At 44.4% G+C, this 26641-nt stretch overlaps 1 protein-coding gene across 1 annotated transcript in view; it reads right to left on the bottom strand.

Moving 5' to 3' along the window:
- LOC123034255 (acylamino-acid-releasing enzyme-like) overlaps positions 1-24308 on the bottom strand; it is a 35301-nt gene extending 10993 nt beyond the window's left edge. The window contains exons 1-13 of the mRNA XM_044451494.1: positions 24204-24308; positions 23890-24019; positions 17484-17610; positions 16846-16933; positions 16096-16171; positions 13355-13494; positions 12102-12239; positions 7835-7926; positions 4317-4357; positions 3227-3348; positions 1995-2055; positions 1630-1724; positions 886-937 (exon numbers count right to left, since the gene is read on the bottom strand). Coding sequence (XP_044307429.1) covers positions 886-937; positions 1630-1724; positions 1995-2055; positions 3227-3348; positions 4317-4357; positions 7835-7926; positions 12102-12239; positions 13355-13494; positions 16096-16171; positions 16846-16933; positions 17484-17610; positions 23890-24019; positions 24204-24236 — 1195 coding nt within the window. The 5' untranslated portion in view covers positions 24237-24308. The remainder of the gene's footprint in view (positions 1-885; positions 938-1629; positions 1725-1994; positions 2056-3226; positions 3349-4316; positions 4358-7834; positions 7927-12101; positions 12240-13354; positions 13495-16095; positions 16172-16845; positions 16934-17483; positions 17611-23889; positions 24020-24203) is intronic.
- Between the last annotated feature and the right edge of the window lie 2333 nt (positions 24309-26641).

Genomic DNA, 26641 nt, shown 5'->3' with positions numbered 1-26641 from the left:
AGCAAGCAAGCAAGCAAGCAAGCAAGCAAGCAAGCAAGCAAGCAAGCGGTTCCACAGTTCTCTTCCTTGGTGCACCTCAACTGCATCCTCCCATTCTTGGCTCGTATTAGGGAATGAATTACAGAAAAGCATAACAGCTGGGGTCATTTCATGGGAAATCATCTTGACTGCACATCAGACATGGTTTATAAGCTATGACTGCAAACGTACTGGGTTGAAAAGCTGACTGCTGCACTTCAGGAGCAAAAAGGGCAGTAAATAAGCCACTCACAGGCTTCCTGATCCCAAGCCAGGCCCAGCGGGTTCTGAAGCAGCAGGTATATATTGCAGCAGTTGTAGTTACAATCTAACACTCAACTTTCAGCAGCTTTGCTGTCCTCAGAAGAGGAGCCCTTCATCAGGCAACAGAATTAGATCTGGCTTCGAGGACTATTAGGAGGCTGATTAGCCTTCTCTGCTGACTGGTTTTGTTGCGAATGCAGCAAGACTGCAGGAAGTAGGGGAGCCAGCCTGTGGCCACCGCCCCTGCAGCATTTTCCAGGCATGCTTCAAAATGGATACTTCCAATCAAAAGGACTGTGGTGTGCAGCTATTCCGCCTGTGCCTCCTTCTTGGATTGTTTGTGGAAAAATAATGGAATAAGTAACAGAAAAAGTACAGGAGGATTACATGTCAAAGGCAAATTTATCTGGATGCATCAAAACATGCCATACATGAGGCAGAACAATTGTATACTAAAAGTCTTCTCTGAAGATAATAGAGTGCAGAGAAATGGGCAGACATACTAGATTACAGGAGTTCTTCTTTTTGTGCCTGGTGTTTGGAACAGATCTCAGCAAATACTAAACAGCACCTGCAGCCTCTGAGCTTAAGCTTTGATTATACCTGCTGTAATTGTCTTCACACACCCCAGTGTGGTATCCACAACCAGCAGCTCCTGCAAGAGACAGTAAAGAAAGAATGCAAATAGGACAGTGGCTGCTGATCCATAGAAACCCATCAAAACCTTATAGCAGGAAAAGTGGTTCCTCACATCCCCCTACTCTTCCTGGGCATAAGGCAGTGAGCAACCAGGCATGGCCACTCTCCCCCTGCACCTCTTTTCATCGTTTCAGGGGAGGAAGTGCAAGCTTGAGTCTCCCATCTCTTCCACGCTTATTTCCAAACAAAGAGACCCCGTGTAGGGCTGCTTACAGCTACCCTCATCTTAGGTTCAGCAGACATGGCTTGCCTTCCCCACTTGTAAGGAATGTCTGGCTCTCACATTTCTGGAAGCACATGTAATGTATTGGCTACAGTGTTTTAGTAGGACATGGGAAACCCAGGTTCAAATTCTTGTTTAGCTACCAAGCGCACAGAGCAGCTTTTTCCTCCTAGCCTAGTTCACGGGGCTGGCAGGCCTCTCCCATGCTGCTCAGACCTTCTTGGTGGGATACACATAGGCATACATTCACTCTAAGGCCAATCGTGCTGCAATCTCATCTCATATATTAGGAGACCTTGCTTGGCTCCGGCTTTTCTGCCGGGTACTGCAAACCTTCAGGGATGATGAAAGGCGAGAAGAGATCCGCAGCCATTTGTTTGCCCCTTTCTTCCCACTCAAAGCCTTTCTTGCTGGCTCCAACATACCTTCCTACTCCTCTGAGGAGTGCTAATCAGGACTCTTTTGCTGTCCTTGGCCCAGCAAAGCAGGGGCAGTGATCCCTGGTAGATCCCAAAAAAACCTTAAAAGTAGAAGACAGATCTCATGGAGACATTTGGCTCAACTCAAGTAAAACACAGGCAAAGTTAGGAGCTTTGCATGAAATGGAGGAGGCTTTAAAATAAGCTATCACATGGGAATTGTTGTGTGAGGGAACATATGTCTGACGCCAGGGCTCTCCATCGCCAAGCTTATTGTGTGTGTGGGGGGTGGCAATATCGTATATGATGGCAGGGTGATGAGAAAAAGCAACTGTAATGATGCGCAATCATTTTCTGAAATTGGGACTTACCAGCTGTGGCAGTTCTCACTGTGTCCACCACAGTAGATGTAAGCTTTGTTTGCCAGTTCAGCTAGACAGGAGAGAAGATCAGATGAACAGAAGGACAGATGTTTCCTAATTCTCAGAGTTCTCAGAAAGCCGGTGAGGTGTTGGAGCCAGTGTGGTGGTTAGACAGCTGGACTGAGGACCAGAAGATCCTGATCCACTTGACCATGTAGTTCACTGGGTGACTTTGGGGCAGCTACGCACTCGCAGCCTAACCTACCTCAGAGGGTTGTTGTGAGGATAAGATGGAGCTATGTAAGGTGCCTTGGGTTGCTCACAAAAAAAGGCAGGATATACATGCAATGTAATAATAATAATGATTTTAGTACTAGTCTTATAATCGTATTCAATTACATAATCACTAGTGAGGAACAAGAATAATTGCTGTAATGTATTAGTTGTTGTTGTTTCAAGTTCTTTAAAGTTTGCCTCACAACAGTGGATACTGAAAACACATCTCCCATTAGTTGACAGAATTGTGACATCTTAAGATCAGGCTTCACCTTCCCCATTTATGACTAACAAGTTTTCTGCTTTTTCCACTGGGTTTCATTTCCTGCCTTTTTTGATGGCTGTGCTGTCTGCTGTCAAAGGGAAGCAGGTTGAAGCCTTTTGGATGGCAGAAAGATGGTGTTTCCTTTTTTCCGCTACTGAACTGAAAACTCACCGTCTTTCTTTCTTGCCTTTCCTGGTTGATTTGCTGCCATGCTATAAGCCACAAACATCTTTTCTTGCAACAGTAGGCTTTTTGATCATTTTAAGTTTACAGTCCTTAGGAAGGGACACAAAGGAAATTCCTCTTTCCCATTGCATTTTCAAGGCAAGCAGAAAGGAGGTTTATTCATTTCATTTATACTTTGCTCTTGCCCCCAAAGAACCCAAGGTGGCATGTACGATCCTCTTCTCCATTTGTTCCTCACAACAACCCTGCAAAGTAGGGCAGGGCTGTGTAACCTGATCTTCTGAGTCCCAGTCCAGTATACTATACTAGTGATCCCTGGAGATTAAGGATTGGAAGGCAGAGAACAGCATCCAGGGACAGAGATTCCCAGACCAGTGTCAAAGGAAAGGACACAAGAGGTGTGCAACCTGATTTCTTGTGTGTCTCCCAGGCAAAAGGGAGGTGGGTGGCAGATGCATTGATGCTTTTTCCACTTGCCTGTGCGTGGGAGAAAATCCTCTCTCAGAGCACTCACCATCTGTAGCTTCAGGCACTGGCGATGAGGCCCAAATACTGGCCCTTCCAAATATACTAGGCGAGTTCTGTCAGGACTGAGCCGGGGAGCGGAAACAGCCTGGTTATCAGATGACAACAGCTCTGCAACCACATTCATAACGCAGGATGAGAAGGCAGAGCCCTGTCTAAGTGCGATTACACATCTGAAGATGATAAGAGGCTTTTAATTTCATCAAAGCACTTGGCCAAAAGCTCCCAGGTGAGGATAGTACTAGAGCATTAACAGTCATCTGAATTCACCTCCTGAGAAGCCTTCACTGCTGCCATTTCCAGACAACACAATTCTCTACTTAATTTGTGGAAAATATAGAAAATAAGTAATGCACGGGCTGGAGAAAAGATTTGCATCTCAGGAATGTCAAATGGTTTTGAGGAGGTTTCATACCCGACCTACAGATGACTCTTCAGAGCACAAGTGTCTGGGTGTCATCTGGCTTCTTCCCAAAAGAAACTAGTAGCAGGAATGGGCATTGCTAGGCTGCAGGATCCCAGAGAGGAGGCAGCTGCTGTGGCTTTTATACTCGCACAGGAGGAAGAAGCAGAGACTGCAGTACTGAGGATAAAGAAGTGGTACCTAATAACATTTCCCTCTTTGTGCAGTGGTTGCAGGCACTTGATAACTTGATCCCTTTCTGTTGGTACTGAAATGACTCCTGTTTAATTAAAGACAACCACATTTATTCTGTGATATTATGCCACATTGCTAAGTTGGCTCCAGTGAAGAAGTGTTTTATTTGGACAGATGACAGTGTAGGCCTTTGGATTATTTTAATTATCTTAGAAAATTTTAAATATATAATCAGGTTGTTGACAGTCTATTAAACTATAGCTCATTTTCCTATTATTATACTTAGCCTGGGTTTTTCTCCCCTATCTGCCGATCCGATGGAACCTCCCTTGTTCTGTATTTTCAGTTTGATGTAGCTGCAGAAGCCTGACTGGTAAGGCTGTCTAATACAGACACAAGATTCCAGTCCTGCGTTTGAATGCAATGGCCCTAGCTAATTGCACAAAAGGCAGCCTGAAAGGCTACCGCTGAGATGACTTACCACAGCTACCTTTGGAGAGGTCCAAGAGAAATAGGGCTGACCTATGGGAGGGGGAAGAGAATGATCCAGTCACAAAAAGGTGAGATGCTTTTAAGCTCCCTCCCCACCCCTGCACACACCGAAACAAGTCGATGACGAATTAAATTAGTGCAATGGGTCAAAATGGTTATATTCTGAATTTAGCAGAAAAATGAAGCCAAGGACTGGAAGGCTTGCCCTTCCGTTTTCCCTATAACCAGGGATAAATTCAGGATTAATTATTTGCATTATCTTCCACAGAACATGCTGTCTTGGTGTGGTTTTCATTGCCTTAAGGAGTTTTCACTGAGGAAAATTTAGGCTAACACCATGAAGAATCCTTTAGGGTAGCCTCCAGATGTGCCAAACTACAATTCCTATCATCCTATCATGCAACATATCAATGCTGACCACAAGTTTAGGAAATGCTGCTTGAGTTATCTCTGCCTCCACCACCCTGGTATCCTCCAGATGTTGTAAACTTCAATTCCCATCAGCCCCAGTCAGGATGGAAAATGGCCAGAAATCCTGGGAAATGTAGTCAAAAATATCTGGAGGATACGGAAATGGCAACCCACTCCAGTATCTTTGCCATGAAAACCTCATGGACAGTACCAAAAGGCAAAAAGATATGACTCTGGAAGATGAGCCCCTCAGGTCGGAAGGTGTCCAATATGCTACTGGGGAAGAGCAGAGGGCTAGTACTACTAGCGCCAGAAAGAATGAAGCGACTGGGTCAAAGCCAAAAGGACACGCAGTTGCAGATGTATCTGGTGGTGAAAGGAGAGTCCAATGCTGCAAAAATCTATACTGCATAGGAACCTGGAATGTAAGATCCATGAATCAAGGCAAGCTGGATGTGGTCAAACAAGAGGTGACAAGACTGAACATCGACATCTTAGGAATCAGTGAACTAAAATGGACAGGAATGGGAGAATTTAATTCAGATGACCATCAGGTATACTACTGCAGGCAAGAATCCCTCAGAAGAAATGGAGTAGCCTTCACAGTCAATAAAAGAGTAGAAAAAGCAGTACTGGGATACAATCTCCAAAATGACACAATGATCTCAGTTCGAATTCAAGGTAAACCATTCAACATCACAGTAGTCCAAATCTATGCCCCAACCACTGGTTCTGAAGAGGCTGAAGTTGACCGGTTCTATGAAGGCCAACAACACCTTCTAGAATTAACTCCAAAAAATGATGTCCTTATCATCATGGGGGATTGGAATGCTAAAGTAGGAAGCCAAAAGATAACTGGAATAAAAGGTAAGTTTGGCCTTGGAGTACAAAATGAAGCAGGGCACAGGCTGGTAGAATTTTGTCAAGAGAATACAATGGTCATAGCAAACACTCTTTTCCAACAACCCAAGACACAACTCTACACATGGACATCAGCAGACGGTCAACACAGAAATCAGATTGACTCTGTGCTCTGCAGCCAAAGATGGAGACACTCTATAGAGTCAGTAAAAACTAGACCAGGAGCTGACTGTGGCTCAGATCATGAGCTTCTGGTTGCAAAATTTAGGCTTATTTATTTATTTTATTTATTTAGAAAATTTCTATGCTGCCCTATTTGCCGAAGCTTAAGTTGAAGAAAGTAGGGAAAAGCACTAGGCCACTCAGGTATGACCTGAATCATATCCCTGATGAATATACAGTAGAGGTGACAAATAGATTTAAGGAATCAGATCTGATAGACAGAGTGCCTGAAGAACTATGGACGGAGGTTCGCAACATTGTACAAGAGGCAGCAACTAAAACCATCCCAAAGAAAAAGAAATGCAAGAAAGCAAAATGGCTGTCTGAGGAAGTTTTACAAATAGCTGAGGAAAGAAGGGAAGTGAAAGCCAAGGGAGAAAAGGAAAGATACACCCAATTGAATGCAAAATTCCAGAGAATAGCTAGAAGAGAGAAGAATGCCTTCTTAAATGAACAGTGCAAAGAAATAGAAGAAAACAATAGAATAGGGAGGAGCAGAGATCTCTTCAAGAAAATTGGAGATATGAAGGGAGCATTTCATGCAAAGATGGGCATGATAAAGGACCAAAATGGCAGGGACCTAACAGAGGCAGAAGAGATTAAGAAGAGGTGGCAAGATTACATAGAAGAACTATACAAGAAAGAGCTTAACATCCCTGATAACCACGATGGGGTGGTCACTGACCTCGAGCCAGACATCCTGGAATGTGAAGTCAAATGGGCCTTAGGAAGTCTGAGCAACAGCAAAGCTAGTGGAGGTGACAGTATTCCAGCTGAGCTATTCAAAATCCTAAAAGACGATGCGGTTAAAGTGCTACACTCAATATGCCAGCAAATTTGGAAAACTCAAGAGTGGCCACAGGATTGGAAAAGGTCAGTTTACATTCCAATCCCAAAGAAGGGCAATGCCAAGGAATGTTCAAACTACCGCACTATTGCACTCATTTCACATGCTAGCAAAGTGATGCTCAAAATCCTACAAGCTAGGCTCCAGCAGTATGTGGACCAAGAACTACCAGAAGTACAGGCAGGATTACGAAGAGGGAGAGGAACTAGAGATCAAATTGCCAACATAGGCTGGATCATGGAGAAAGCTAGGGAGTTCCAGAAAAACATCTACTTCTGCTTCATTGACTATGCTAAAGTCTTTGATTCTGTGGATCACAACAAATTGTGGCAAGTTCTTAAAGAGATGGGAGTACCTCTTATTTGTCTGTTGGCAAATCTAGACAGCATACTAAAAAGTAGAGACATCACTCTGCCAACAAAAGTGTGTATAGTCATGGCTATGGTTTTCCCAGTTGCAATGTATGGCTGTGAAAGCTGGACCATAAGGAAGGCTGAGCGCAAAAGGATTGAGGCCTTTGAATTGTGGTGCTGAAGGAGACTCCTGCGAGTCCCTTGGACTGCAAGGCGATCAAACCGGTCAGTCCTAGAGGAGATCAACCCTGACTGCTCTTTAGAAGGCCAGATCCTGAAGATGAAACTCAAATACTTTGGCCACCTAATGAGAAGGAAGGACGCCCTGGAGAAGAGCCTAATGCTGGGAACAATAGATGGCAAAAGAAGAAGGGGATGGCAGAGGTTGAGGTGGCTAGAGTCACTGAAGCAGTTGGTGTGAGCTTGGGTGGACTCCAGGAGATGGTGGAGGACAGGAAGTTCTGGAGGAATGTTGTCCATGGGGTCGCGATGGGTCAGACACGACTTCGCGACTAACAACAACACCACCAGTTTGGTGAGGACAGAGTTGGTGCTGGACTGGAGATCCAGCGGACTACTTCCAAATTGTATGCTTATCACTTCCATCAATCTGAATGATCAGAGATCACTGACTTGAGAACTCATTAAAATTCAGGATATGTTTTTTCTCTCTTCCTCCTTACACAGAAGAGTCAAAATGTGCCCTTGCAATGCTCCTTAAGGCAGAGGTTGCTCCTGGCGCAGCCAATCAAAGAGCAGGGCCCCGGGCCAGTGCATTATTTCACACTTACAGGTTAATGAGCCTTCACTTACCTTCTATTGGAGCAAGCATGCAATCCCAGTCTGAACGGCTCATGCCACCAGCCAACAAACACTATACCCATGTCATCTGGGGACCACAAGGCCTGGCCAGAGAAGCAAAGCCAAGTATTAGCTGTCTGGTGGGTTTTGCTGTGTCTCTATGAGACCCCTCTATGATGTGCAAAATGCTGCTGCAGCTGATTCAATTCCTAAATAAAGTCCCTAAGTGGAAATTGATCCAATTTTCAGGGTTAAGGTTTGACAGCACCTCCCCAGGGACTGAGTTGGAGACTTATTTCTGGTGAGATGCCTTTGTAGGTTTTACCTCTACCTCTGTAGCTGCTAAAGGGATACTGGGCAGGAAGTAATGGGGAAAATACCACTGGGTAGGTTCACATGACACACTAAATCACCCTGCAGATATGTTACTGGGCTCAATCTGGATTGTTCTCCGCTTTGGTACTCCAGCCAGTATTCCAGGGTCCCTGGCAGCAGAACTTGTCTTGTTTCCCATTCCCTGTTCTGATCACCACTCCTCCTCATTTGCCATTTTAAAAATTAAAAAGCAGAGCCTCAGAAATGCACAGTTGGGGTCATTTTTGTTTTTTCTGATTGCAGAAAATTGTGCAAATGTGTTCAGATGTATGTCAGAGGCACAGTAACTGTGGCAGTAAGTGCTCTGAAAAGGGGACACACAAAGGGCTGGAGAGTCAATATTTGTCCTTCCTGAAACTGTTGGAGAAGTTTTGAAAAGGGAGAGGGTATTGAAAAGTGCCAGTTCAACACTTAAAAGCAAGAAGATCACTTTGCCAAGAGGGAGATACTGCTCTTGGGGCACCTACATTTGCCATTCCCCCCTCCCCCCTTTTGGTGCTTTTAACTTGACAGCTCAGCAGTTTGATCCTGGCAACTGTGCACAAATTAGCCTATGTGCCATCTGGCTTTTGTCAGTTTTCACATATGCCATTAACTCCATCTTCTTGCTCCCTTTGATAACTGGAACATAAGGAAATTGACCAAGCCACACAACACATATGGGGCAGTCTGTTAGGACACAATATGGAGAAACAGAAGAGACTCCCATAGCGAAAGGTGTCAGGCAAGGGTGTATTTTATCTCATCTGTTCAATTGTATAGAGAACAGATCATGTGGAAAGCTGGATTACAGGTAGTGGAAGGAGTGAAAATGGGAGGAAGACATACCAGTAAATTAAGGTATGCAGATGATACTATACTACTGGAGAAAGCAGCAATGAATTGAAACAACTCCTGATGAAAATGAAAGAAAGAAGTGCAAAAACAGAACTGCAGCTTAATATTAAAAAAATAAGTCCAAAACCTGACCACAGATGAATTGTAGAAATTTACTATCAACAATGAAGAAACTGAAATTTCAAAACATTTTACATACTTTGGCTCAGTCATCGATTCAAATGTAGACCACAGCCAAGAAATCTGAAGAAGACTGAGACTTGGAAGGGCAGAAATGAAGAAACAAGAAAAGCTCATCAAGTGTAAGGACATTCCACTGGAGACCCAAGATTATTCACACTATTGTATTCCCAATCACTATGTATGGATGTGAAAGCTGGACAGTGAAGAAAGCTAACAGGCAGAAAATTGATGCATCCGAAAAATGGTGCTGGAGGAGATCTTTGTGAATAGCTTGGACTGACAGAAAGACAAATAAGATCCCTAGATCAAATCAAACCAGAGCTTTCCCTAGAAGCACAAATGACAAGGCTGAGGCTGTCATACTTTGGGCACATCATGAGAAGCAAGACTCCCTAGGGAAAGTCAGAGATGGAAGAAGAAAAGGAAGACCAAATACGGGATGCATTGATTGTGGAAAAGAAGCCACAGCCTTGAGTTCACAAGAGTTCAGCAGGAGTGTCACATACAAGAAATTTTGGAGGGCTTTCATCCACAGGATCAGCATAAGTTGGAGACAATTTGATGGCATGTAACAGCTACAAGAGTGCTCTTGTGTGCTTGTAAACCTGACAAAATAACTTTAAGCAAAATACTAAACACGTCTGCACAATTTTCTGGGGTGAAAAAGGTGACAGGCATGCCAAAGTGCTACTTCGGTGTTGGTGGAGTAGCTGTTAGTGGAGGCAGCAAGGGAGAATCACAAAAGTGGCAGCGGGTTTCGCTGCTTTTGCTAAGAGGCTTGCAAGCTGATCTGCACAACCCATGATGAAATTGCTTCCCCGAGTTCAGATGACACAACAATTCAGGAGTGATCAAACAACCCCTAGAACAAGACATGGGTGGTCAGGATGACTTGTTGCTGAAAAATATGCCATTCTTCAGGAAACTTTCTCATATTCAGTGATATGACGACCCACTGCAGCTAGTTACCCACGATGGGCTGTAATGTCATGCAAACGAGGTAATTTTGTCTGGTTGCCTCCCGCTGAACTAGGCTCTGCTTGAGCTGACCTTGCATGAATGCACATGCCGTTCATATCCACTATGAAGGCATTGAAAAAGATACGTAGTCCCTGCATTGGTTTAAGGCCGTAGTTTGGCTGGCTTAAGGCATCAAATGAAGGTCAAACTACATACTACATTACTTTTTGTTTTAACTGGGCTTGGAAGGACTACTTTTATTTTGAAGGAGCAGCAGCTAAGGGCCTTGGTCTAGCACTGTGTTCTCAGTGTGGACGAGGGCTCCAGCTTTTCACTGGAAATTCCACACACACCTTAGCTCTCATCCCTCATCCTGAGTGCTGCTCGCAGTAAACAGAACAGGTGCTTCTAGGTGTGGTTTTTGCTAGGGCCTCAGTGTTCCTTAGACACATAAAGTTAGGGAGGGCCCAGATGATAATGGATACAGTGGTACCTTGGCTCACGAGCGCCTTGGTTCATGAACAAATTGGGTCACAAACAAAAATTTCTGAAAAATTTTGACTTGAGTTGCGAACACCACTTTGGGTGGTGACCAAGATTGCAGCCATCCCCCCCCCCCCCCCCAAGTAGGGAGATGGCCATGATCGCAGTTCCATTTGTGCAGGGAAGGCATGCATGATCAGAGGCGCGCTGCTGCAGGAAAGATGGGAGCAGCAAAGCAGAGCCGCGGGGAAGATGGCCGAGATGCTGCCTGTCTTTCCTGCAGGAGCGTGCCTCTGATCAGGCACGCCTTCCCTGCATGAACGGAACTGCGATCCCCACCCAAAGCACACCGTTTGTGCCCATCTCTCCCTCCCCCAATGAGCCCGCAATCACACCTGTCTCTTCCCCCCACCCCCAGGGATGATGGGCGCATGCAGGGATGACAGGTGCAATCTCAGTTGTGCTGGCGGGGTGGGGAGATGGCCGCGCTTGTGCTTGGGGCTGGGGAGATCGCCGCGAACTTTGTTGTTGTCACTTTGCTTCACATTTTTCTGATTTAAAAAATGGTTACCGAACGGATTAACCTTATTTACATTGAACCTTATGGGGAAATTTAACTTGGCTCACGACCAATTTGGGTCATGACCAGAGTCCTGGAACGGATTAAGTTTGTGAGCCAAGGTACCACTGTACTTCCAGATAGAAGGGTACCACTGCTACCAGCTAAAGGTACAGGGTATTTTGTATCTTTTTCTTAGTGGATTTTCAGCTGGAAGGAAGAGATGGGTGGAGTGATGGGAAAAGTTACAAGAACATGACTAGGATGTCTGAATCCCCCGCAAAGTTATATGAATGAGGCAGGACAATGGTGATATGAAGGCTTGACTGGAAACACAGTGCTTTTTACTGGTAGAGCTAGAGGTCCTCCATCTGGAGACACCCAGGGGGAAAGTTCACATCTGTGTGGGGAGCCGATGAGTTAGTGTGCTGTGCCAAAGAGGTGATCAGATGCAACTGGCAAGGAGTGCAGTGTTTAGAGAAACTTAATTTCTACCTGAGTTGGGGCAAAGCTGACTTTGCACTTTCACAACACTGCTTGTGAGGCAATAGGGCACAGGACTGATTCCTGTTCAGTCCAAAGGTGCACTCCAGTTCAGAGACAAGGCTTCAGAGAGGTACTTTGCCCTTCTAAAAGGTGCAAGATACATGAAGGGAAGTGTAGTCCTGAGAACTAAGAGCTGGCTCCAGGGCCCAGGATCACCCAGAGAGTCCTCTCAATCTTCCCTAACCAAAAAACATGTAATAATGCATGACTAGTAGAACTGGGTCAGAGCCTCTCAGTCTATTTAAAACCCTGCTCCTCTCTGTCATTCTGAAATGCTTGTGATCTCTGTCAGGCTGCAGTAACATCCCACTAACCTGCACGCCGCATTACACTAACCTGCCCAGGGGAGATGTGCCCTGGGATGCCCTCCAGCACTGCGACTTCACAGGTTTCAGTGTTCAGCATGCACAGGACAGGAACGCTCTTATCAGCCAGTGCCTCTCCCCAGTTGTCATTGTACACAAACTGCCCCTCCTAGGGCAGAATCACAGGGAAGAGTAGCTGCATGAGAGAGCCGTGGGAAGCCTGAAGGTTACATGCAGGTATCTTCCACTCTCCAGGGCCTCCTGCAGACCAACTGCCTGTCGACTGAGTGAGGTGAGGTTCATGACTTGCTTCCATATGCTACCTGTATTCTAAATGCCACAAACTGTTCTCCAGGGCCCTGATAATTCGCCCACATAATGCAGGTGCTGTAGTTATCTCATTTGGCTTACATTTGCCAGCAGCTGCATGGAGAGGTTGAGTAAGAATTGGCCCTGAAGAAGCCTCCACTGATTTCATGCAGCATGGTCTTTATGGAAAGCAGAGAGAGGCCCTGGGTTGCAATAGTCCTTTTACACGAGACATACAGTACAAGAGAGAACCTTGGTCAGTCTTTCTGGGTTATCATGATGACAGAATTTGCCACTGACGGTTGACTCCATAGCTCTCGAATCCAAGAACTGAGTCCTTTCAGCAGAATGTATGCTGCTTGCATATGGAATATATTTCCTTCAACAGAGACTATCTACAGTGCTATCACCAATCTGGAACAGAGGAAAAGAGGATTCCAGCAACGCTCTCGAACTCTTCTCTAACCCCTAAGAGGCCTTGAGCAAATCAGGATCTCTAAGATCAGTCCACACCAGAGGCTCAAGGTCAATCTATTCATTTTGTGTAGAGTCTGGTACTGACTACATTTTTGCTGCTGTACCTATAGGATAGCACTATAGGATGCAGCATGGAGCTTGGATCTTGCTGCTTTGCCCTTGGTAGTGGGAAGTTATTTTAAGCTTGTGTATCCTAAATTAAATGTTAGCAGGGCATGCCACTAGCCCTCAGGGAAGTGTTTTGCTAATTTGGCTTGTATATTATATTTTATAAATTTTATATGATATTTATATTATGTATAATATGATTTATATAAATATTTAATAAAGTATTTTATAAATTCCTTGTTCATTTAATGTAAAAGCAGGCACATTTGTTTAGGCTGTTTTGCTCTGAGAAATGAGGGAGAGACTGTTTGGCTTGCCTCACAGATTTTAATGACTGTAAAGCATTTGGCACAGTACAATTATGTGAATGATAAATAATAAAGGGGATACCTTTCTTGCTTCACTTTGTTTGTCTCCTTCTTTGAGGGACCTATCTGGAGGGAAAAGCGGTTGCCTTTTCGGGCGTCTTCTCTCCGCAACATACAGGATCTGTTTTTCTGAGCTGGACCACGCAAAACACCCAAACTGTCCTGGTAGCAGAAGGACAGAGGAGGAAGTAAGTAAAGCCTCTCCCCACAGTAACCCACACCACCAACAGAGAATGCAAACAGGAGAGATCAGGAGCTTAAGCACTGACCACACACGTATTAGTAACAGTTTGACTGATTGAACCGCTATTTGCCCTAAAGCAACTGAGGGGACTGAACAAGTCAGAATAAGGGACATCAGTTCCTGTGTCTGCTGCAATTCTAATATACAGTCAGTAAGGACAGGGAGCAGTTATGAGTTACTCATTATTATTATCCCAAAATAACCCTGCTGGGCTCGAGGGGTTAGAGGAGAAAGTAAATTTTTGCCTCAAAAGCAAGCTTTAGTTAGGCATGGATGGTCATGCTTGCCATAGACTAGGATTTGCTAACTGGAAGTCGACAGGCTTCTGAGCAAAGCCTCGAAGAATTCTAAAGCAGCACCACCTGTGTTTTGAGGGTCTTAAATTGTGCTGCACATTCAAATTTGGCTAAATTTCACTGCCGTTCTGCTCTAGGATGCAATATGTAAAAAGGTTTGCATAACAGTAAATATATATTCTGTGCAACAAAGACAATTTGATGAGCCCAGCATTTCTTCCAGACAAATTACTCCTGATCTGTAGCTGTATATGTCTAGTATTGGAAAACAATTCTCAGAAATACAGCATAGCTTTCACCTGACATGGACTGGTCATTTTTCCTTTACTGCTAGAACACTCCAGAATTCACAGTCAGCCATACCTAACAGGCATCCACCTTCAAAAGCTATTTTAGGTAGTTCTCAGATTCTGGGACTCACATTTTCCAGATATTATATAATATGTCATAGTTTTATTTTTGCACTTGCAAGCTGGTAGGAGAAAAATGTGCCTCTGAATCTAGGCCAGTGTTTGCTCAGATAGCTCTGGGTGATAAGTCTGAGGAAGATCAGTCAAGGAAAGGGAATGACAGTGATGATTCATAAAGACAATTGGTTTTTGATTCCATTTCAGCTAATTAGAGAATCACTCAGAAGAACTACCAGGCCTGTTGTAGAAATGACCACCTCCAAAGATATGTTGAGGTTGACCAAGTTTTGAGCTACTTCACACATTATATTGAAATGTTTGATGAGACCCCAAATGACAATGCCTGCAGCTGTGGTTGATTATCACTATCTAGGGAGATCAGCAAGAAACACTGCACTCTAAATTAATAGCACTGGGAAATGGAGGGCAATCTAATAAGCTACTGGTCTAGGACTAAGAGGTTCTCATATCGTACAGGCAAGTCTGAAAAGGTGATGATGGACAGCTGCCCATCATTTCTAGGGTACCTTCCCTATGATATCTAAATCATATATCCCCTCAAAGATATGTAGGACAAGTGCCTATGGAAGTATGGCAGTAGACATGTCATGCATGCTGATAGGACGCAGCTCTCTCTTGGATTTTCATCCGACCCACTCAGGGTCCTCTGAGAAGAGCCTTTACTGTGCCATTGCCCTGAATGATTCAGATAATTTTATGCAACATCAGGCTGTTGACTTCCACTCACAAGCTCCTGTGTTTCCCCACCACCACTTCCTCCCCACCCAGGCAGAAAATCTGTCCAGGAACAAATAATGGAGGCATAGCTGCACCATGCCTTCTCATTGTTAGTGCTAGAGGCCATCCCTCCAGAAGTACCCATGGCATCTGACTACAGAGAGAAACAGGCTGAGGCTCAGCTACAGCAGGCCTATTCAATTCAGTGGGATTTTCTTCTGTGTAGGGCTGCACTGAGAGACTTTGTTTAGTGGGACTCATGCCCAAGTAAACTAGTAGGTGATTACAGTCTGGCCAACAGCATTACAGCCTGAGTTCCGCTAGTAGCAGGGCTCTGGGACCCAATGGATGGGTTCACATATTATAATAAGCAAGTGCGGGGTGTTGCCAGGATTAGTGGTAACTATCACATTCTCCCTTACAGAAGATCACAAACACCAGCCAGTTCCATCATTCCACTCCATGCCCCATTTTCCTGCTCCCATCATGCATCTCAGCAGTTCCCACAAACAAATCCTCTGTTCATTACTCTATTGTTCCTGACCAACTTCAGCCACCTCTTCCTAATCATTCAGTCTCCTGATGTTGAGGCAGGTTCTCATTCTTCCTTCTCCTGATTGGACCTCCATCTTTAACACATCCAAGCCAGTACAGCCCACAAAGGGATTTTTTAAAAAAATCTCGTCATGGTAAGCAGAAACTGTACAACAGCCCGTTGTTTCCAGGCCCCAAACAAACAGAATGGGTACCAGACAACACAGCAAGCCCATGATGGTAAAACCTCAGAAGTGCTTGTATTAACATGTTAACCCAGTTGATGTCTTGGCCATTCATCATGGAAGGCAAGATTGGCTTTGCCACTGATGTTGTAATAACTGGGGTGCTCCTGGATCTCCAGATTGCAGCAATAGCGAGATGACAAGCAGGAGGCAAGCACACAGCACTGAACACCAGGGGAACGCTTGTCATTGGAGAGAGGCTGTTCAGGAGGAGCACGGACAAGTGCTATGCCACAGAGTACAGAGAACACAAGTACAAAGGAGCACCTCTTGCTCCACTTTGCTGCTGCCCTTACCGTCTGTGTATACTCTGCCATGCTTATCCAGCGCTGTGAGGTTGACATACCTCACCCTCCCACTGCTGCTCCAGACCTGCCAGGACACAGAAATGAGTACAAGGCAATACCCACTGTCATTTTCCTGGGCTGAATAACCAATAGGCCTGCCTATTATTATTCCCACAAACCCCACATCTGTTTTCCTCCCTGGTCCCACTACTATGTTTGAAAAAGGCGGCAAGAAGCAGACACTCCAAGATGTCAACACCTAATTATAAGAAACCATTTAGAATTACTTTCCCAATCAATGTGCAAGAATCTACCAAATCTATGACAATTGCTCTAGAATGGTTAAAATGGCTGCTGGCCACAGGAAGGCAGGGTCACATGCCTAGAAAAATCTCTGTGAAGGGAATTACTGGTGAGACTCCATGCAGCTTTAATTCTATCAAGCATCACCCACATAGGCATATATCCCTCACCGAAGTTCTCTACTTTGTAAGGCCTTGCATTTTTCATTTAATCACACTGAATCTGAATCTCAGACTTCCATGCTTTAAAGAAAGGCAATACTGAGTCCTTTTATTCCACAAGCAACCAACTTTGAGGATTGCTTATATCAGGGTTCTGCAGCACCATCCCTGCTATATCTACGTGAATTATTTTGGTGTACAGTGTTGCAAACACCACCCCTGCTCTCTAGGGGTGGCAGATTATTGCCCTAGAATCCAGGCTGAACTCTGTTGTCTCCCACATGTACTATTTTACCTCCAGCACCTCTTGTTTCTGCCCCATTTCCAAGCGGTGAGTGAGAACAGCCTTGTGCCTCCCAGTAGGTGACATTCTGATCAGCAGTCTGTGGCACAAGAGAAGGGAGGGACCAGCATGAGTAGCACAGCCAGCTCTGGAGTATTTTAACCAGAGAAACAAAGTGCAAACCAGGCTGATTTCATTATAAAGGCACCATCTGGATGCACCCCAAAAGGAAAAGCCAACTTCCTCACATTTGCATTAGGGGAAACCCTGCAACCCGGGAAAAGGCCATCACTCAGGAAAGCGAGTGATTGTTTGTCAAATATGCAGTCCTATATCCCCATCTGCTCCAGTTGAGGGATTTCAGGCAGCATGGCTGGGAAAGTCCTTTTCCTGTTGCGCTGGCGAACTGGCACCATTTCCAGTTGGCAGTAACTGGGCTAGTGCAACACACAAGTGTATGGGAGGAAAATATGATGCCACTTAAAAGTATCAGCTTTTAATAAGTCCCATCTCATGCATCCTCATTCCTTCGGGAAAGCCTTCTTCTTCAGGTTTCTATCCTAGTTTGTGCAAATCAGGTGCAGCCCAAGCTTAGCTTGAACTTCTAAAGCATGAGCAGGAGTGCTGGGGCAACCAGGTGTTCCACATACTGGTCTCGGATCTCAGCTGGCACACCGACTGGAGTAACTGAGACAACTGCTCTGCCATCAAGGTGCAGGATATACTGACGACTGAACTGCAGCTGCTGAAAGCACCCTAGGTCAGGTTGGCACCACTCTGCAGGAAAGAAGGAAGCTTAAAATAAGAGAAGTTGTGCTAGCTGGGTTTCTAAATGTAGGAACATCCCAGTCTAGTGTATATGACTACTAGCTCTGGACTGATTAACCGGTTCTGCTGCACACAGATACGTGAGGAGAGCACAGAGTTCAGAAACAAAGAACAAAACCACTAATAGCACATCCAGTTTATAACTTGTATAGATTTGAATTTTACTGTTTTAAAAACAATAGATTTAAAAAAATTAAAAAGATATGTTAATACATTTAAGATTTAAACTGATTTTAAACGATGAAAGCTTTCTCCTTTGGGGGTTTCATTCAATCCTCAGCACAAAGATCTTTACTGCAGTTACTTTGCCTGCATGTTTCTTCCTCATATGTATGGACCACAGTCTAGCACATGTTTTGTTACGCTACATATCGGCCTTTGTTGTTGCTAGTTACTAAGTCCCTATGGACAACCCTCCTGCAGGCCTTCCTGTCCTCCACCATCCCCCGGAGTCCACTTAAGTTCACACCGACTGCCTCAGTGACTCCATCCAGCCACCTCATCCTCTGCTGTCCCCTTCTTCTTTTGCTATCTATTGTTCCCAGCATTAGGCTCTTCTCCAGGGAGTCCTTCCTTCCTTCTCATTAGGTGGCCAAAGTATTTGAGTTTCATCTTCAGGATCTGGCCTTCTAAAGAGCAGTCAGGGTTGATCTCCTCTAGGACTGACTGGTTTGATCGCCTTGCAGTCCAAGAGACTCGCAGGAGTCTTCGCCAGCACAATTCAAAGGCCTCAATTCTTCGGCACTCAGCCTTCCTTATGGTCCAGCTTTCACAGCCATACATTGCAACTGGGAAAACCATAGCCTTGACTATATGAACTTTTTGGATTCATAGATCTTACATTCCAGGTTCCCATGGAGTATAGATCTTTGCAGCATTGGACTCTCCTTTCACCACCAGAATCATCCGCAACTGAGTGTCCTTTTGGCTTTGACCCAGTTGCTTCATTCTTTCTGGCACTACTAGAACTAGCCCTCTGGTCTTCCCCAGTAGCACATTGGACACCTTCTGACCCGAGGGCCTCATCTGGCATCATGTTTTTTTGCCTTTTGGTACTGTCCATGGGGTTTTCATGGCAAGGATACTGGGTGGGTTGCCATTTCCTTCTCCAGTGGATCAGCTTTTGTCAGAGCTCTCTGCTCTGACCTTTCTGTCTTGGGTGCCCCTACACAGCTTAGCTCATAGCTTCTTTGACCTACACAAGCCCCTTTGCCAAGGCAAGGCAGTGATCCATGAAGGGGATATATTGACCAAGTGCTCCTTATATCTTTTTAGGAGAGGTCTTCTCATTTCACCCATGCAAAATGAATTACATTCCAAACAGATTTATAAATAGCATGCTTAACTGTATATTCCCCTTTACTTTCCACAGAGTATTCCAGTGTTCACCAGTTGAGTGAAACCTCCAAAGGAGAAAGATTAATAAACATTTCCTCTTAATCAGCTGAAATACAATGTCAATGTAAAACATGAGAACAACCCATGATGTTTATTAACACAGCAGGATTGGCTGTCGAATACAGGAGCTGATTATTAAACTATATTCATTAATATTCCCCATTGAGATTTACTCTTGTTCCTGATTATTTCAGGTTCAGCTTTTAAATATTACTATAACATACTGTTTGTGACTGAAGCTGGTGTTTTATAACATAATGTTTCATATTTAAAAATCTGAAACACCTTTTAAACTCTTATTTTTTTAAATTGGAGTATTTTCCCCCAAATTAGTTCTTAAAATTACACATATTTAAAATAAATAAAAGAGATTCACTACAGGTCATCATTTAGTTTTTGGAGTACCGTACTATGCACATTGCCTGCATATCAATTGATTCAGAGTCAGAAAAGCAACAAGATGTACCTTCTACTTGAAGGTACATGCATTAGCTTGTTGTTGTTGTTAGTTGCGAAGTCGTGTCTGACCCATTGCGACCCCATGGACAACCCCCCTGCAGGCCTTCCTGTCCTCCACCATCCCCCACAGTCCATCCAAGCTCACACCAACTGCTTCAGTGACTCCATCCAGCCACCTCATCCTCTGCATTAGGCTCTTCTCCAGGGAGTCCTTCCTTCTCATTAGGTGGCCAAAGTATTTGAGTTTCATCTTCAGGATCTGGCCTTCTAAAGAGCAGTCAGGGTTGATTTCTAGGACTGAACGGTTTGATCACCTTGCGGTCCAAGGGACTCGCAGGAGTCTCCTTCAGCACCACAATTCAAAGGCCTCAGTCCTTTTGCGCTCAGCCTTCCTTATGGTCCAGCTTTCACAGCCATACATTGCAACTGGGAAAACCATAGCCATGACTATACACACTTTTGTTGGCAGAGTGATGTCTCTACTTTTTAGTATGCTGTCTAGAATTGCCAACAGACAAATAAGAGGTACTCCCATCTCTTTACGAACTTGTCACAATTTGTTGTGATCCACACAATCAAAGGCTTTAGCATAGTCAATGAAGCAGAAGTAGATGTTTTTCTGGAACTCCCTAGCTTTCTCCATGATCCAGCGTATGTTGGCAATTTGATCTCTAGTTCCTTTCCCTCTTCAAAATCCTGCCTGTACTTCTGGTAGTTCTCGGTCCACATACTCCTGGAGCTTAGCTTGTAGGATTTTGAGCATCACTTTGCTAGCATGTGAAATGAGTGCAATGGTGTGGTAGTTTGAACATTCCTTGGCATTGCCCTTCTTTGGGATCAGAATGTAAACTGACCTTTTCCAATCCTGTAGCCACTCTTGAGTTTTCCAAATTTGCTGGCATATTGAGTATAGCACATTTACTGCATTGTCCTTTAGGCTTTTGAATAGCTCAGCTGGAATACTGTTGCCTCCACTAGCTTTGTTGTTGCTTAGACTTCCTAAGGCCCATTTCACTTCACATTCCAGGATGTCTGGCTCGAGGTCAGTGACCACCCCATCGTGGTTATCAGGGATGTTAAACTCTTTCTTGTATAGTTCTTCTGTGTGATCTTGCCACCTCTTCTTAATCTCTTCTGCCTCTGTTAGGTCCCTGCCATTTTGGTCCTTTATCATGCCCATCTTTGCATGAAATGCTCCCTTCATATCTCCAATTTTCTTGAAGAGATCTTTGCTCCTCCCTATTCTATTGTTTTCTTCTATTTCTTTGCACTGTTCATTTAAGAAGGCATTCTTATCTCTTCTAGCTATTCTCTGGAATTCTGCATTCAATTGTTTGTATCTTTCTCTTTCTCCCTTGCCTTTCGCTTCCCTTCTTTCCTCAGCTACTTGTAAAACTTCCTCAGACAGCCATTTTGCATTTCTTTTTCTTTGGGATGGTTTTAGTTGCTGCCTCTTGTACAATGTTGCGAACCTCCGTCCATAGTGCTTCAGGCACTCTGTCTATCAGATCTGATTCCTTAAATCTATTTGCCACCTCTACTGTATATTCATCAGGGATATGATTCAGGTCATACCTGAGTGGCCTAGTGCTTTTCCCTACTTTCTTCAGTTTAAGCCTAAATTTTGCAACCAGAAGCTCATGATCTGAGCCACAGTAAGCTCCTGGTCTAGTTTTTACTGACTGTATAGAGCTTCTCCATCTTTGGCTGCAGAGCACATAGTCAACCTGATTTCTGTGTTGACCATCTGGTGATGTCCATGTGTAGAGTCGTCTCTTGGGTTGCTGGAAAAGAGTGTTTGCTATGACCATCTTATTCTCCTGACAAAATTCTACCAACCTGTGCCCTGCTTTATTTTGTACTCCAAGGCCAAACTTGTCTGTTATTCCAGTTATCTTTTGGCTTCCAATTTTAGCATTCCAATCCCCCATGATGATAAGGACATCATTGTTTGGAGTTAATTCTAGAAGGTGTTGTAGGCCTTCATAGAACCGGCCAACTTCAGCCTCTTCAGCACCAGTGGTTGTGGCATAGACTTGGACTACTGTGATGCTGAATGGTTTGCCTTGGATTCGAACTGAGATCATTCAGTCATTTTGGAGATTGTATCCCAGTACTGCTTTTCCTCCTCTCTTATTGACTATGAAGGCTACTCCATTTCTTCTGAGGGATTCTTGCCCGCAGTAGTATACCTGATGGTCATCTGAATTAAATTCACCCATTCCTGTCCATGCATTAGCTTATCAGAGTTCAAATAAAGAGGCTGACTGTAGCATTAGAAGGAAAAAGAGCACCTGGTCTGGAGAGAAAGGAGTTTATTGGCAGGAAAAATGTTCCTAGATTTAATTAGTTGATAGCAGTTAATTGTGTTAGAGATAAATATTGCACTCTACATTTAGTGAGCTTTATTGGCACTGAAATGGCAGGCAAGCAGCATGAATAAGGGCTTACTAAGGAATATTCTGAATCTTAATTTCAAAAGGAACATTTCCGTATTCTGTTTATAAATATGTATGTACAAATACACATTTATTTAATGGTCATATACAGTCCTGCTGTCATCCTGAAATCCAGTATACAGAGAAGCTAAAACTGAGTAAGAAAGACAACTGACAGTCAATATTCTGCTACCAAAATATAGTTGTAAAATGTACACTAGCATTAAATAAAAATTAGGCTATGAGATCCTTGGCTGTTTTGCCAGTGCTTGGCCTGATTCCAAGTATGTACACTTAGAACTATAGCTTTAGGCAAAAACCCAAGGGCTTGTCTTTCCATTCTCATTAATAATATTAGGGTAGAACAGGAAAATGGCAAATGTCAAATAAATGGAAGGCTTCAAGTCGTTGTGGTCTTCAGGAATACTGACATTTAGCTACACTGGGGATATCTGGCAGAGGTTGTTTGCAGTATCTTTGGGATTCCAGTCAAAAACATCATGAGCACACTTGACTGATGTATAACTTTAAGGGAGATTTTTGTTTAAAGCAAAGAATTTCTCTCTTGATTACTTGTAACTTATATGGCTTTACTGAATTGCTCTTATAGAAGTTTACATTTTGGGGAATAATGGCTCAGCACTTGAATTTGATGTAATACAGCCAGAGGGATGGAGCTTCAGCAGGCAAAGCAATACTTGGGTTTTGCCAAGCTTAAGGATCAAAGAGTAGCAAAATGGGAATCTAGGAGTGGCAAGACACAAAACACACTAAGCAATACTATCTTCTAGAGCTGATCTGCTGATCACTCTCCCAACCTGTTCTTTTATCCTTTTGTTACCATAGGTCCATTTTGTACTAACAGGTCTGATACCGGATTTCTTAGACATCGAATCATGTCATAAGATTCCACACCAGCCTTACCATTCTGCCCTTAATATTATACACACGTCTCTTTACCATAAAGGCGCAGCCAATCAGTTGTGTTAAAAGATGCAATCATCCCCTTTCTTTTTATAAATTGAAGAGTGTTATTCTTGCACAGTGAAGTCAGCTATTTGCAGTGCATATAATTATGAAACCTGGGTGAGTTTCTACAAGACTGGGTCAATTTGCTTTCTATTTGACTAACACAAGGCTGCATTGGAGGCAGGCTGTTAAAAGGCAATTTCATTTTCTGCCCTGATGCCTCTAGGAAACCTCTAATCCCAAAAGTGCAACTGGCAGGGACTAGGGCCAATCCAATATTATTTTCATCAGCTGCTACGTAAATGGTTGTTTTAAATCAACCACTCTTTGTGACAGAATTCACAGGAAAGGACATTACAGCTCCGCATTTCACAAGTGCTGTGTTGAAGTCTTAATGTTCAAAATGGTATATTTGTGTATCAATGTTTTTAAATAGCTAAACTGTCTGACCAATAAGAAGCTTGGTTTGACAATTCTAAAAAAATCAGACTGAACAAGAGTCACACATAAATATGCAAAATCCTTACACATGCCAAATTTGCACCTATGAATTTTTCAAACCCTGTTTTTATTTTCCTGGCCCTTTCGCTCAAGTCACTCACCGAAGCAGAAACCTCATCTAACTTAAGCAAGTCATAGCAATGCTGCCCCAGTGCTGTTTTTCTGATCATTGGGCTTATTTACCTAGGAGAGTCATTTTCTGTTCCTTAGGGTGGGGGTATGATCCTGTCGATTAGTTTACAAAATGCATAAGCACCTCGAGTTCCTTACTTTACGTGCACAGGGGGGTGCCTGTGTTTTTAATTACTATTATTCACGAGTGGAAACACTTAGGGAGAAGAACTGCACAGAGATCATCGGCTCACCCCCAGCTTTGCTCATGTAACTCGCTGTCTGGAAGGGACCCCCCCGCCCCACCGTGGAGGCGTGTGAGGCGAAGGCCCCGACGGCGCAACTGGCTCACCCGTGTAGAGGGGCAGGCACGCGGCGCCCCCACAACCAGCATGGCCAACTCCTACGCTGGCGTATGTTACGCAAGGGAACTGGCTCAGCTTCTCATACAGGGCACGGATCGGGCCCAAGCCCCCGGGCAGCTGCAAGAGAGAAGAGGCATATTTCACGGCTTGCCGACCGAAGCGGCAACAAGCTGTGGAGAAGTTGGGGCCACATGCTCAGGAGCGCCTCAGCCCCCTCCTAACTATCCCCCCACCAAGCGCAGCAGCTGCTTCCCCCTCCTTGCTCGCGCTTCCCAGCTCCCCGTCCTTAAAGTCGGCCCACCGCCTCGCTCGCACGTTCCGGCTTGCAAGCCATGAGGCGGTGCTCCCCACAAAGCTTGTCGGAAGCGGAGCCTCTCGGAAGAGCGGGAGACGGCGGCCTCGAGGGACAGGGCGGGTCTCCTCTCCAGAACGGCCGGCACGGCCGGGGAAGCGTCGGAAAGACAGCAGGGAGCAGCCGGGCAGGACGGGCCTGAGCCGGAAGGGCACTCGCAAGCGCCCTCCCCTCTGTCGAGTCGCTCTCCACGATTTCCCTGAAGCCGGCGCGCCAGGCGGTGATTTTGACACCTGCGCTGCTGCCTCGCCTCACTCGGGGACGCCCGGCCGCGCAGGAGAGGCGAGGGTGCTTTCCCGGCCCGCTTGTTGGCTTGCCTCCTTCCTTCCTTCCAAGCTCTTCTAATCAATTATGTTATTCGCGAACGCCACCCAACATTTAGTTTCTCCAAGTCGTTCACACATGCAACCCACTCCCTGTCAAACTAGCGAAGCACCCGCCTTCGTGACCGGGGCGAGGCGGGAAGAGAGGGCTTGTGTAAGATGAGGGAGTGGCGGGGGTGAAAGGAGAGCGCTGCGCTGCATTAGCGCGTCCCGCACGATCTCGGCCCCGAGCCAGTCGCTCATTGCCAGGAAGGGGTGCGAAGGCTTTGCCTTTCCCGGTGAAGTGTCTCCAAACGGCAGTTTTGCTCCAGTGATCGGACCTTCAGCCCAACCCAGCTCAGAGGGTTGTTGCAAGGATAAACTGGGTTGGACCATAAATATCGCCCAAGTTGACAATGTAATAAGGAATGAAAATAAAGGGGTGGCATCTTTGAGGTGGAACCTAAACCCCAGCTAATGCAAATAGAGCTTGCTTCTCGTGCACAGCTCAGAAAGGGCCAAACGCTAAAGGCAAGCAGCGGTGGGACGAAAAGAAATGGCAGGGGGCATCAAGGCCAAGGTGGAGATTGCAGCACCTCGCTCGAGAGATTTCACGGTTGCTACAGCACTTCCATTAAAATGCATGGAAGGGGTGAAGGCGTCCCGCATAGCACTGCTGAAAAAAACAGGACAGTACGAAAGAACAGACTATGACTGTATTGACAATCTGTTCCCTCTCACTGTATTTATTTCTGACTAAATCTCACTGGTCAGTCATAATTTTGAGGATAAAATATTTTAACCTGCCCAGAGCTGTTGATGAGAAAGGTAAAAACAATACCAGTGAATGTGGAATTATAAATTCCATGCCACCTTCTATTTCAGTAAGAATTTAAAAACTGGTTGTGGCATTCCAGCCTCTAGCATACTTTCAAAACACTGGTCAAAAGGAAGAGCTTTTATTAATATGCATGAGTTTTCTTAGACTTTGCCAGTTTCTATTTGAAAATTAGCTGAAAGTACACAAGAGGGAAGGTAATCTGCCCCCTTCCCTTTGGTTTTTCCCTCCCTTGTGTGTCATGGAGCTTTATATTGTAAATCCCAGGCAGGGACTATCTGCTACTATCTGATTATATGTAAACTACTCCAGGATCCTTCATGGCTGAGGAGTGACATAACACTTCAATTAAATAAAGGATATGATCTTTTAACTTCCACCATTAAAATAACTGTGCAATCCACATTTATAAATAGTTTACTAATAAGTGAGTCCTACTGTTAAACTGGGGCTTACTCCTAGGCATGCATACATAAGATTACAGTCTTATTAACTGTTGGACAACCCATTAAGCCACGTCTGTGTGTGATCTGTAATCTTTTCTTGTTTGGACAATGCATAGCATGCTGTTAGCTACCGCTAAAGCTCTTAATACTCATAGTAAAATAGGAACAGGCTCTATCTGGAGACACTAGTTTAAAATGGAGAAAGGCAGGAGAGGGAAGTAATTCAGACCATATTAAATTGGTGCATGTGATCCCTACAAGGCATATAACAACTGAACTGAAGTCTTGTTACCATAGCTGATAATATCAAGGAATTATGTGGTCAGCACAAATGTCACTTCCTTGTTGTTCAGTATAAGATTTCTCCATAACAGTACCTTGTATATTCATGGTACAGATTTCAAACCACTTTATCTATATTATAAAAAAGTGTATTTTTTCCAATTAACAATTATAATGCTCAAACCACTAAGCCACTACTGTTATTCTCAGTAATGTACTTGTGTTGTTGACCAGTGCAAAAAGAAAATGAAATGCACCTAAAAGACAAATAAAGGGGAAAAGAACATTTTCTCCTGCATCTTTTTAGAAGCAGAGGGGACTAGATTGAGGAACTGCACTGAACTGTGGATAGTGCTAAGAACATGAAGAAGACTCAGGCTGGTACTAGACCAGCCCTCAATTCCTGATAGAAACCACCATCAGCTAAGCTTGAATTCTTAGTCTGAATCTGAATTCTTACTTTATTGAAATGGTGGGCCAGTTATAGCCCATACTCCCATTATATCGAATAAATTATAG

The sequence above is a fragment of the Varanus komodoensis genome, unplaced genomic scaffold (genome assembly GCF_004798865.1).
Source record: "Varanus komodoensis strain SLA01 unplaced genomic scaffold, ASM479886v1 scaffold6_2, whole genome shotgun sequence".
In the NCBI taxonomy this organism is placed as follows: Eukaryota; Metazoa; Chordata; class Lepidosauria; order Squamata; family Varanidae; genus Varanus; species Varanus komodoensis.
Note: the sequence above shows the minus strand (reverse complement) of the source record. Positions and strands in the feature narration are given on the sequence as shown.